Source organism: Mustela putorius, unplaced genomic scaffold, assembly GCF_011764305.1.
Source record: "Mustela putorius furo isolate JIRA1106 unplaced genomic scaffold, ASM1176430v1.1 tig00537335_pilon_pilon_pilon, whole genome shotgun sequence".
In the NCBI taxonomy this organism is placed as follows: Eukaryota; Metazoa; Chordata; class Mammalia; order Carnivora; family Mustelidae; genus Mustela; species Mustela putorius.
In genome coordinates this window covers 289,757-302,338 of record NW_025422457.1, presented here as the reverse complement: position 1 = coordinate 302,338, position 12,582 = coordinate 289,757, and the positions used below count along the sequence as shown (strand labels likewise).

Here is a 12,582-nt window from a genome sequence, read left to right as displayed (position 1 = left end):
TGGAATCCCAGGATTGGGTGCTCCCCACCTGTTGAAACAAGAAATAAAAGCATGTGAGCATTTGGTTACAAACCGTACTGCCCGAACAAAATGTTATAAGGGGGCAAAAGCAGCTGGAGCTGCCAGACAGAAAAATTGACAGGCAGGAGTGCGAGCGCTGGGGAAGAGAGAGCTGGTTTTGGAAATACAAGGGATCACGTAGATTAAGCATGAATGGAAAACTTTATGGAAACATATATGCTGTTCTAACACAGGCCGATAATTATTTTACACATATAAGTGGTTATAACTAAAACACATGCATTTTTAAAAAGATTTTAATTATCTATTTGACAGACAGAGATCACAAGCAGGCAGAGAGGCAGGCAGAGAGAGAGGAGGAAGCAGGCTCCCTGCTGAGCAGAGAGCCCCGATTCGGGGCTGGATCCCAGACCCTGGGATCATGACTTGAACCAAAGGCAGAGGCTTTAACCCACTGAGCTACCCAGGTGCCTCATATGCATTTTATATAACTAATTTTATACAGCATATATAAATATAAATATAAATATAAATAACTCCTGTACAACATTTGGTAACCTTAGTTATTCGCACACATTGTCTTGCTTAATTCTCACCAAAACCTGTGGAGTATCACCACAATCGCTCTCTCACAGATGGAGAACCTGAAGCCAGAAGCCATGATGTGGCTTACTTTTGGTCGCTGGCCGAAAAGTGGAGGAACTACATGTGAAACCTCCATCTTCTGAGTCCGGAAGGTGTCCCGTTCCAGTACACAGTGAGGCTACTTTAAGAATTTGGAACCTCTTTAGAAAAAAAGTACTGGAAGTGATCCCTGGGTGGCTCAGTTGGTTAAGTGTTTGCTTTTGGCTCAGGGCATGTTGGCAAGGTCCTGGGATCGAGTCCCACGTTGGGCTCTTGCTCAGCGGGGAGCCTGCTTCTTCTCCTGACTGTGCCCTGCCCCTCCATGATTTTTTCTGTTTGTCCAACTCTCTGGTAACCTTTTAACCATACCACACAGGTGGTAAAAGTAAGTATGTATATATCTGTGGATGTTTATATGCACCTCTCTGCCCTAAATTAGCCTGATCGCCCATCAGTAACCTTAATCTTGAGCTCAGGCCAAAATGAAGGAGAAATTGATGAATTCTCCATTTTGAAATGTATTCGAGTTCACACGCAGTTAATATTACCAAACTTTATTTTTGCCCTGTGATGAGTTTACTTTTAGCACAAGCATTTGATATTAGTATATATAAATATAACAATCTATATTAGTGAATTTTTTAAAAAAGGGTTATTTGGTTATTTGTTTATGTATTTTAGAGAGAGAGCACAAGCGGGAAGGGCAGAGGGCAGAAGAGCCTGACATGGGCCTTGATCTCACAACCCTAAGATCATGACTTGAGCCAAAACCAAGAGATAGTTGCCTAACCAACTGAAACACCAGGCACCCCTGTGTTTGTGATTTTTGTCAGAAGTAGTAATACCAACTCCAAAAAGTTTGTGTTCATGAAGCAGACTATAAAAAATCTAAAGAGTTTAGAGATTAGGACCACAGTCAAAGTAACATTCTTGAAGGGATGACAAACAAGAACCATCCTCTCCCCTCATAATTTGTTCCCATAGAAATTTCCCACAGAATTTTCAGGAACAGCTCTGAGTTGAGTGGGAGTAAAAAGTGAGAATAATCCCTTAACTTTTCCTGTTCATGTCCACCTTACCAAAAATAATGTAAAACACACACACACACACACAGAATAACCATTAGGACATTGGACACTAACTGACATAATTTCATAATTTCACATAATTTCTATATGAGATACCGAACATAGGTTCTACTAAGTAACCTAAACTTAATGTGGATAATTTTTTGAATCTGGGATAATTTATTTTTGAATCACCTCTTAAATTTCTCCCATGAAAAGCAACCATGACTTCCAACAAAAGCATTTTCATTTAACTGTTTACAGAAGATAATATCAGTTTTAAAAGTACATTTAATACACATTTACACCAATAAATGTCTCTTGGATCTGGAAAGCTGACCTAGTGATATGAACAGAAAAGTAGATTAGATTCCTGAAATAAATTTCTGGTTCCATCACCAACTCATTGTACATACTTAAGTAAGTTATTTAATCTCTTGGTATCTTAGTTTCTCCACCTATAAAATGGGGGTAATAATATTTGCTATTAGATAATGTCAGCAAAGCACTTGGAAAACCTCAGATGAAAGGCGCCACAAGTATTTCACTATCTTAAGCATGACCTCATACTGTCTGAAAAATGGACTTTACCAGGCTTGCTGATTATCCCAGCACTTTAATCCTAAACTTCTCCTATTCAGCTGCTTTCTGGCTTTACACATTTCTAATTATATTCTTCACGTATTTCAACTTCATTGTGCTGTTTGTATTTTTTTTTAAGACTTTTTAAAAATTTTACTTATTTGACAGAGAGATCACAAGTAGGCAGAGCAGCAGGCAGACAGAGAGGGGGGAAGCAGGCTCCCTGCTGAGCAGAGAGCCAGACTTAGGGCTGAATCCAGGACCCTGAGACCATGGCCTGAGCCCAAGTCAGAGGCTCAACCCACTGAGCCACCCAGGCACCCTGATGTTTGCATTGCTTTGAGGAGAGTTGATGCTTTGAAGAAACCATGAGACCATGCTTTAATTTGGTTGATTTGGGATTTGTTTGTTTGTTTTAACTCCTATGATTATGTTTAAGATTTTTTTTTAATTTTTTATTTTTTATAAACATATATTTTTATCCCCAGGGGTACAGGTCTGTGAATCACCAGGTTTACACACTTCACAGCACTCACCAAAGCACATACCCTCCCCAATGTCCATAACCCCACCCCCTTCTCCCAACCCCCCTCCCCCCAGCAACCCTCAGTTTGTTTTGTGAGATTAAGAGTCACTTATGGTTTGTCTGATTATGTTTAAGATTTGAAACAAATATAGAGCATTGAACAACTTTCTAATTATGGGAGATAACTATAACTATGTGACTTACATTGACCTTATTCGACCATCCCACTTGTTTGTGTTATTTAAAGGTAATTTTTAGGACGTGCATATATATTTATATTCCTCCCTGAACACTTCTTGAAAGATTTAAGGCAGATGTGGAGACTGCTGTAAATTTTGATGTTTCTGCCACTTTCCTAGAGGAATGAGGTAACATAATATAAAGGCAAAAGTCTAGTTGCTTGAACTAAATCTGAGCTTAACCTATAGTCCAATCATCTAATATACATAGTTCTCCGGGAAAAATGGCAAAGGTCAATAGTTACTTCAAGAACAACCACATGACTCAAAACGTAGCGCTGCTGACTCAGTAACAATTAGTATTTAGAGGTGAAGTCAGAGATAGAAAGTTGGCTGCATTTCCTGAACAGAAAAACACTTGGTCTCCTCTGTGTCTGTCATCTTGCATGTCCAAGGCTAAGACAAATATTTCAAAAGAGCGAAACTTTGGTCTTTGGAACCTACCAGTGAGTGACAGAAGATCTAATTCTTTGGGACAATTTCCAATGAGAAAGATTTCATTTCAAACCTGCCCACGAAGATGTTTTATTTCAAAAAGCGAGTATTATGCTACACAACCACATTTGAATCATCTGTTTTACAATGGACAGAGAATGAACTGCCTGAGATAAAGACTGTTTCAGAGAAGCCATCAAACTAAATACTTTGGGCTTTACAGTGTTTTCAGATATTAGAACCTTTGCAAATTTGTAGCACTGGCATTGGGAAAGATCTTAAATATCTAGTTCCATGTACATTCAGGTTAGGAAATCAGAACCCTAGCCTGTTTTTGTTATTAGAAAGGTATTCTAACAGAGCTTCAAACCTGCCAGTTTTTCTCTCTCTAGAGAGGTGTAAATTTCAACAGTTAATGAAGTGAGTCTGTAAGTCAGGCACTACATTTCCCTAACTTATATCCATTTTATGTTTATGGTTTGTAAGATATGGTTTAACATTTCACTTAAAAAGCAGAGATTATGGGGGCACCCGGCTGGCTCAGTCAGTAGAGCATGTGACTCTTGATCTCCGGGTTGCAGTTTTGAACCCTATGTTGGTTAATTTTTAAGATTACTTAAAAATAATTTTTAGGGGCGCCTGGGTGGCTCAGTGGGTTAAGCCGCTGCCTTCGGCTCAGGTCATGATCTCAGGGTCCTGGGATCGAGCCCCGCATCGGGCTCTCTGCTCAGCAGGGAGCCTGCTTCCCTCTCTCTCTCTCTCTCTGCCTGCCTCTCCATCTACTTGTGATTTCTCTCTGTAAAATAAATAAATAAAATATTTGAAAAAAAAATTTTAAAGTAGATATTATCATGGGATAGAATGTAGTTTGATGGTTAAGAATGCAGGTTCTGAAGTCAGATGGGCTGAGTTCAAATTCTGTCTACAATAGGTAGGCATGTCTTTGTGTCTGTTTTCTCATCTATAACAAGGAGATAGTATGTACTTCAAAAGACTTTGAAAACTAAATGAGATACCATATATATAGTGCTGTCATGGTGCTTGGCACAAAATATTAGCTGTCATTCACTCCATCTATACACTAAGTTTAGAGTGTGGCACAGGTTGGGGTCTCTGAGAAGGAGACTCAGACAGAATTTAGTGTGCTGTATGTTTACTAGGGAATGCCCTTGGTATGAACACCTATGGAAAGGAGGCGAAGGAAGCAGGACCGGATTGAGGGGGGCGTCACACTATAATACAGGTCGCATAACCTCAGCTAACTCCATGGGAAAACTCTGGAGTGAAGATTACACTGTGTTGGGCTTAGAAGCTTGAGCCTTTATACTCACTTTTCAGCAATTCAAAGAGGTGCCATTTTGCATCAAGACGGTGAGGACAAAGACAGAGGCGGTGTGGTATGTAGGGGCAGCTAACACCTAGGTTACATACAGCTATTTCAAAAAGGACCCACTGTGAGTCCACACTGCAGGCCTTGAGTTCCAGAAGCAGGATGCTGGCCTAAGCAAGTATGAGTCAAATTCTTCCTACGCAAAATTCTTTAGACTCCTAGTTTGAGCAATATTGGATTCCACAAAGCTGGACAAGGAGGAAATAAAGACAGGGGTTTAAAGGAGAGCCACAAATAAGAACCTTCAAAATGGAAAAATATTCCAATCTGTATAGAGCCTGAATAGATTGGGGAGAAATACCGTATTTGGGGGTTTTAGAGACTATGTGCACTGTGGTTGACAAGAGATGTTTTAAAGCCAGACTGCCTAAACTCAAGATTGTCTAAATTCACATTTCTGCTTCACCACTTTTTTCATGGGTATTCTTGAGTGTCATTTACTGTGTTCTGTGCTTCAGCTTCCTGTCTATTAAATTGGGGTAACTACTACCTCATGGAGTTATCATGAGACTTGAACCTGTTAATACATGTGAAACACTTGAAACAGTGTTTGCAGCTTTAATAAACACTTAGCAAGTAGTTGACAAAAAATAAGGGTAACAGACAACTTGATACATATTCAAATATGAAGACCTTTATGTAGATCTTTTCCATCTATCTGGTAGATGAAATGAGAGAAATCCACTTAAACTATGAGAGATTGAAAGATTTTTTTAAAAAATTGTCCACCAAGAATACCTACTGAGTGAATGTTCTCTGTAAAGGGCTCTATAGCATGGAGAAGATTCTCAAGTTTAGCCCAAGAATGGTACTCTCTAAAATTGGGTTTGGCGGGGAGAAGCTTAAAAAAATCAAATTTGAATCAAGTACACAGTCTCCCACCACACTTGTCCAAGACAGAGTCTGAAAATTAAAGAAAGCTCAGTGTTCTTATGAGGGACTTATAACAAATTAATAGTAGCCATTGCATATTAAGATAGCACCTGAAGTTTTGATAACTGTTCTTTTTTCTGCATTAAAAAAAAAAACACAGAAGCAATAGGAAGAAACCAGCACACTTTTGTAGCAGAGCCACATAAATAACTTGCTTAGGTCAAATTCATCTAGACAGAGCCACGATCAAGACACAGATTTTAAAATTTAATAGTGTTTCCATCACCTTTTATTTCATTTTTTAAAATCTTTTTTTTTAATTTTATTTATTTATTTGACAGACAGAGATCACAGGTAGGCAGAGAGGCAAGCAGAGGGGGAAGCAGGCTCCCTGCTGAGCAGAGAGCCCGATGTGGGGCTCAATCCCAGGACCCTGGGATCATGACCTGAGCCGAAGGCAGAAGCTTTAACCCACCGAGCCACCCAGGTGCCCTTTTATTTCATTTTTTAAAGTGAAAATGAAACGAAATAACCAGCATCATGTCATATAAAGGTCTTCATAGATTTGAAGATGTTTTTTGTTGTGCCTTAACCCTATCTGCCCACTTGGTGGCCTGACTTCAGGAGATGCCATTCCCCATTCCCACCTCGTTCCCTGTTAAAGGAGTGAGCTAGGCAGCTATGTTTCATTATATATATATTTGGGGGATCCTCCATACACTGGATTGAGTCAATCAAGTTCACCCTCTTGATGTAGTTAAATCACAAAGGCAAGGTTACTAAGGGAAAGCAAGCCGGAAGTAGAGAGGCAGAGGAAATGGCAGCTGAGCTGTCCGTCAACAGTCCCCTCGTTACCAGTCTCTGAAGTCTTGGAGGCTGCAGTGCATTCTTACAACACCCTCCTCTTCTCTTCTGGTTAGACAGGGTATTTTACAATCAAACAATTCCTGACGAAATATGTGTCTATCTCTACTTCAAACGGCTACAAGTCAACAAAGACATGCAGAGGTAAGAGTTTAGTTTGCCACTGTGTGCTCAGTATTTGGGGGAAAGAAGATACAGGGGCGAAATTAATTGAAGAGGTATTTTTAGTAGTAGAGCACTTTGAAAAGTCCTCTATGAGGTATTTTCTCTAACATTCAATTAACCATACTTTGTCATTTCTACCTAAATATTTTTTCTTATCCTTCTTCACTCCACACCTATAGCCATCCCTTATTTGGACTGTACTTCCCTCTTAGGCAATATAAGATGTAACAAAAACTTGCTTTTTAAAAGAAACTCAAATTTTGAATCTCAGCATAAAAACCTCATGGCCTTCCAGTTTTGTCTCTTACCATTCACCTTCCCCTTGGAGACCCCTCACTAATAATCCTTGCTTCCACCAGAAAAGAACCAGTATCCCATGGCATCGGTCCTCTTCCTTAAATTACTGATAGCACTACTGAAATGAGGCTGGAGTAGTTGTATAGCTTTACTTTTTTTTTTTTTTTTTTAAGATTTTATTTATTTGACACAGAGAGAGAAGAGGCAGAGAGCAAGCACAAGCAGGGGAAGCAGCAAGTAAGGAGAAGCAGGCTCCCCGCTGAGCAAGGAAGCCTGATGCCAGGCTCTATCCCAGGACCCTGGGATCATGACCTGAGCAGAAGGCAGACACTTAACCCACTGGGCCACCCAGGTGCCCCGTGAAATAGTTCTACAGCTTTAGAAAAAGGCTCAGGAATAACAGAAAAAGAGCAGGTGAAGTACTAAGATACGACTTAGCCTACTTCAGTTAATTAGGTAGGATGTGCAATTTTTATTCAACAAATATCTGAGCAGTCTGCCTAAAAAACTGAGCCCGAAGAACAAACAAATAAGAATTAGCAAAGCAGGGGCGCCTGGGTGGCTCAGTGGTTAAGCCTCTGCCTTCGGCTCAGGTCATGATCTCAGGGTCCTGGGATCAAGTCCCGCATCGGGCTCTCTGCTCAGCAGGGAGCCTGCTTCCTCCTCTCTCTCTCTGCCTGCCTCTCTGCCTACTTGTGATTTCTCTCTGTCAAATAAATAAATAAAAATCTTTAAAAAAAAAAAAAGAATTAGCAAAGCATAAAATTGGGGAAAGGGAGAAGGCAAGAGAGGAGGAAATATTCCAGATGTGTCTAGGAATGGGCAAAAGACAAGGGTACAATATGTAAATGGTGAAGGGTTTCTGCCTATATATGCTCAGGTGACAGGCTCTCTTCCCTACAATCCCCAAGAGGCTGCAAGAATGTCAGGACTTCTCTAAATCCAGGCCAAAGAGAGAAAGATATTCAAGGCAGGAGTTTCCTTTTAGTCGATGACAACCTTCTTGGCTTGTTTTCCAACTCAGGACTCACATCTTCTTCCCAGGTGGAAAATGCCAGTAGAATCCTCATATTGTAAGATTTTACTCTATGACCTTGATAGAGACAATGTACCAGTACTGTCCATTATCCAGTCACTAGAAATGCTTCCTTACATTGCCAACATAAAGGCCACTTTCCAAAGACCTAAGATCAAAGGGAAACTGGATTTTGTGTCTTTAGGTATTAACTAAGGGCATGAACTATGCAAAGAAGTTACAGTTCTCTTCATAGAATAAAAATCAAGTTTACTTCCTACCTTTGTTTTGAGAACTGGAGAGCTAGAAAAATTCCCTAAAGATAAGAAAGTCATTAAAGGAAGGGAAGCAAATTAATTTCTAGAAATCTCTAAGATTTCTGTGCTGTGGTTTTCCCTGGGCCAGTGTTGCCACCCAAAGTCACAATGTGCTTAATTGCTAGATACCCTAGCTTCTATTTTCAAGCTGATGACTTACTAAATTTTCCCTCCCAAAAGGGTGGTAACATAAACAGAAAACAGAACGTTTCAGGCAGCATCCAAAATACAGATGTTCTCGGGATGCCCCGGTGGCATCTGACTCTTGATCTCAGCTCAGATCTTGATCTCAGGGTTCTAAGTTCAAGCCTGACATTGGGCTCCATGCTGGGCGTGGAGTCTACGTAATGAATAGATAAATACACACACATACACACATAAATTAAATCAAATACAGGTGTTCTTGAGCTTACATTCTCAGCGGGGACAAATATTGGTTCTTGGAGGGCAAAAAATTTTATCTTCTTATGTATAAAGGACAAAAATAAATAGTCCATGAACAGGTACAGTGTATATGTGTGGTATATGTGTGGTTCTAGGGGGTAGACAATTAGAAAAAACAGTATCTTATTAAGGCTCTTTACCAAGGTAAGAAGAAAAATTTGAGCAACACTGCTGTAGATACTTTTGCCAAGCCAGGAAAACCTAAATTAATTCCAACATAGTGATACTTCAAATACCTGCATGAAACAGAAAACCATGGTGATTACATCTTTAAACCAATACACTTGTGAATAGCTCCAGTTCTTTGGCCTTTGTTCCTGTTAGCGGAAGTTACTAAAATTGTTCAAGTGTCAAGAAAGCTCTAGGATTAACTGACAAAAACCCCAAAAGTTTATGAATCATTAAGTTTACAAGACATAGAGTAAAAACCAAGAAAGTAAATTTATTTAAATTACTAAAATAGCTTCTAAAGTCATTTACAGATCAGCTGCTACAATTATTTTTCCTGAAAGATATAAGTAACGTTAATTTCTTTAAAATTATTTTGGTCAGCGAAACATTTAATAAAAACATTTGTTTCTCCATATAATATATGTGTATAAAATAAGCCTTCTCAAAAACTCTTGTTTTAGAATCCTCTATAAATCAGATGGCCTGACTTCTGACAGTCAGGAGCAAATTTCAATAAAGGGTATAAATTTAGGAATACTGGTTGTCCTGTAGCTGGGGGAAACCAGACCACACCCCACTACCAGGCATGGGATCTTCAACAGGTAAATGGTTAAGTCAATGACTGCCTCTAGTATTCTAAAAACAGTTATTTTCATTTTAAGTTTTGTAGACAATAAGAAACTAAACAAAACCATGGTGGATCCGGAATCTTAAGATTTTAAGAAAAGCACAGCGGTCGACAAATTTTGAGAAATCTCAGTTACAGAAGCTAAGTGACACCTGAAACACAACAGTAGCACAGGAATGCACAATAGTACATTTCAACATTCTTCACATATGGCCAAGTTTACTTTCATTTTGGCTTGAGGCACTCTTAATAAAATTTATCACGTGTACAGTAAATCTTTACATTTGTCATAAGAGTGTCATTAAAGGACTTAGGACTGCACGCAGAGAATCAAGTCCTTCTTCAGCAGTCTAGGAAAGCTGGTGGACCAATGGTTTACCAATTCCTGCAACTGCATTTCTGAGTTCAAAACAAAGGCTTCAGGATATTTCCAAAATAAACTGCTCTGAACTGACCACACCCTTCAGAGACAAATGAACAAATATGCTAAACCTTAGAATACACATGCTTCAAAATCCTTTGGAGGACCAAAAATTTCTTAAAGGAAGAAAAGGCTGTGTGAAAAATAAACCCGAACAGAATTCACCGAGAATGGAGTTCATATGGCTATGTCTGAGAGACCTAAGTCTCAGTGGCTTATTTTAAATTTCATCTTGAAGATTTTTCCCCCCTTTCCTTCTTCATTCGACAATTTCTCTTTTGCCTTGTCTCCTTCTCCCGCCCTCCAAAAACAAAGAAAAAAAAAAATCCCAAAACACACTCTGGTGACCTTTCATTACTCTCGTTCCTACAAGGGGAAGCTAAGGAACTCACACCTAATAATGTAGAAGAGAACAAAATGGGAAAACCCACAGTTGCATTTAGAGAGCTGCCTTACTAATAGCAAACTCTGTGAAAAATCTAACTTAAAAAATTGAGAGGATTCATAGGAAGGACCCCAATCCCCCCCCAACCCAACCCCCGCAACCTGGTCTGGTCATACCATAGCAATAATGTTGCAACCCTGAACCTAAACAGATCCTCTATGGGATCCCATATGATTTATAGTCCTCAGAGATCATTAACACAGATCTCAAAGGAAACAGAGAAATGATTCTCTCAGGTAACAGATAATTAGGCTGAATAAATGATTTAGATGTTCCATGTTTACATAAGAATTTGACTTCCTTTAAAAAGAAACCAGTTCCTTCAAAAAGAGCTCTGAATCCCGTCTCTAGCTAGAAAGTCTGAAAAATTCTCAGAACTTGAGACATGATTTGTCTTCTGTCAGACTTATAAGCAGATGCCACTTTTCAGGGCATTTTCAGGTTGGACAGGCAGGACCAAGTGAGAAATACGGCTCCAGAGCCCGCTCAGTTTGTCTGGATCCATATGTTTGTAGGAGTTGGGTGTGTCCGAGCTGGTGAACTTGACTTTGAGGAAATCTCTCACTTTTTCTTCAATTTCCTTTAGGCCTAGACTGGTTCCCAGTGTCTCTTCCTCCAACAAGACAGTCAGGACTAAGGCTACATCTTTGAAGGCTGCATTTTCATGGTCACAATATTTATAGAAGATCAAAGTGGAGCCTGCAGGCAGTGACTCAAAGCGGTGTACCACGGCAGCATTCTGGCCGTTCTGGAATCCATTGCTCAGTTCCCAATCTACCTCTTGTTTGACAACATCACTGTCCTGAGTAGCTTTGCCTGTCCCATCAATCCGGATGGCACGGACACTCCGGAAAGAAGAGTAGGCATCGGCAATTTGTTCACTCAGACATCTGAGCGCTTCTTCCGCATCCCGAGCAGCAGTGAGCAGCAAGATAGCAGGCTGAGGCCGGGGCTGGGAGCTGTTCAGATGTTTTTCCAGGAATGTGAGGCTCCTTTTCCACAGCTTCTCATCTTGACCTTGATACTTATTCATAAGTTGTTTCATCTGGTTCTGGAACTCTTGAACAGCAGTGGTTTCCGCCTCAGGACGATGAGGGAACAAGTAACTCCCAAGAGCCAAAGAAACTATCAGAACAAGTAGCCACCACCACATCTTGCTATAAGATGCACTTTTGGGTTGTCCAGTCACTTCTGCTCAGGACAGGAAAAAAGAAAAAAAAGAAAAGAAAGAAATGACAGATTCAAATACCATTTTCTTAGATTCAAGGACAAGTGACTTAAAATCAGTATTACTCTTCATAAACATTAGATAAAAGAGGAAGGAATTTAAAGAATGGAGCTAGTAATTTACTTTCTTTCTTTTTTTTTTTTTTTAAGATTTTATTTATTTGACGGAGAGATAGAGCTCACAAGTAGGCAGGCAGAGAGAGAGGGGGAAGCAGGCTCCCTGCTGAGCAGAGAGCCCAATGCGGGGCTTGATCCCAGGACCCTGAGATCATGACCCGAGCTGAAGGCAGAGGCCCAACCCCCTGAGCCACCCAGGTGCCCCAGAATTTACTTTCTTAAAGAAATGTTCCTCGGGTGCCTGGGTGGCTCAGTGGGTTGGGCAGAGGCCATCAGCTCAGGTCATGATGTCAGGGTCCTGGGATCGAGCCCTGTATCGGGCTCTCTGCTCACCAGGAAGCCTGCTTTCACCCCCCCTCTGCCTTCCTGTGATCTCTCTCTCTCTGTCAAATAAATAAATAAAATCTAAAAAAAAAAAAAAAAAGAAATGTTCCTCACATGTATTTAAGAAAATTTCACACCCATAGGTTTTAGGCATATAAGTATGCATGTGTCTCTTCAATGTCAAAATAATAAAAAGCCTTAAAAGGAAAAAGCAGAATTCAAAGATACGAAATGGCATAAGCAAGTCGGAAATAGTATTATTTTTTATTATTATTTTTTTAAAGATTTTATTTATTTATTTGACAGACAGAGATCACAAGTAGGCAGAGGCAGGCAGAGAGAGAGAGAGAGAGGAGGAAGCAGGCTCCCTGCTGAGCAGAGAGCCCGATG

General features: G+C 40.0%; 1 protein-coding gene across 3 annotated transcripts in view; it reads right to left on the bottom strand.

Annotated features, from left to right (window-relative positions):
- Positions 1-9,276: 9,276 nt before the first annotated feature.
- The window catches only part of TOR1AIP1 (torsin 1A interacting protein 1), a 41,848-nt gene continuing 38,542 nt past the window's right edge, over positions 9,277-12,582 (bottom strand). For all 3 annotated transcript variants that reach the window (XM_013064218.2, XM_013064219.2, XM_013064220.2), the window contains one exon: positions 9,277-11,715. In XM_013064218.2, coding sequence (XP_012919672.1) covers positions 10,931-11,715 — 785 coding nt within the window. In that variant the 3' untranslated portion in view covers positions 9,277-10,930. The remainder of the gene's footprint in view (positions 11,716-12,582) is intronic.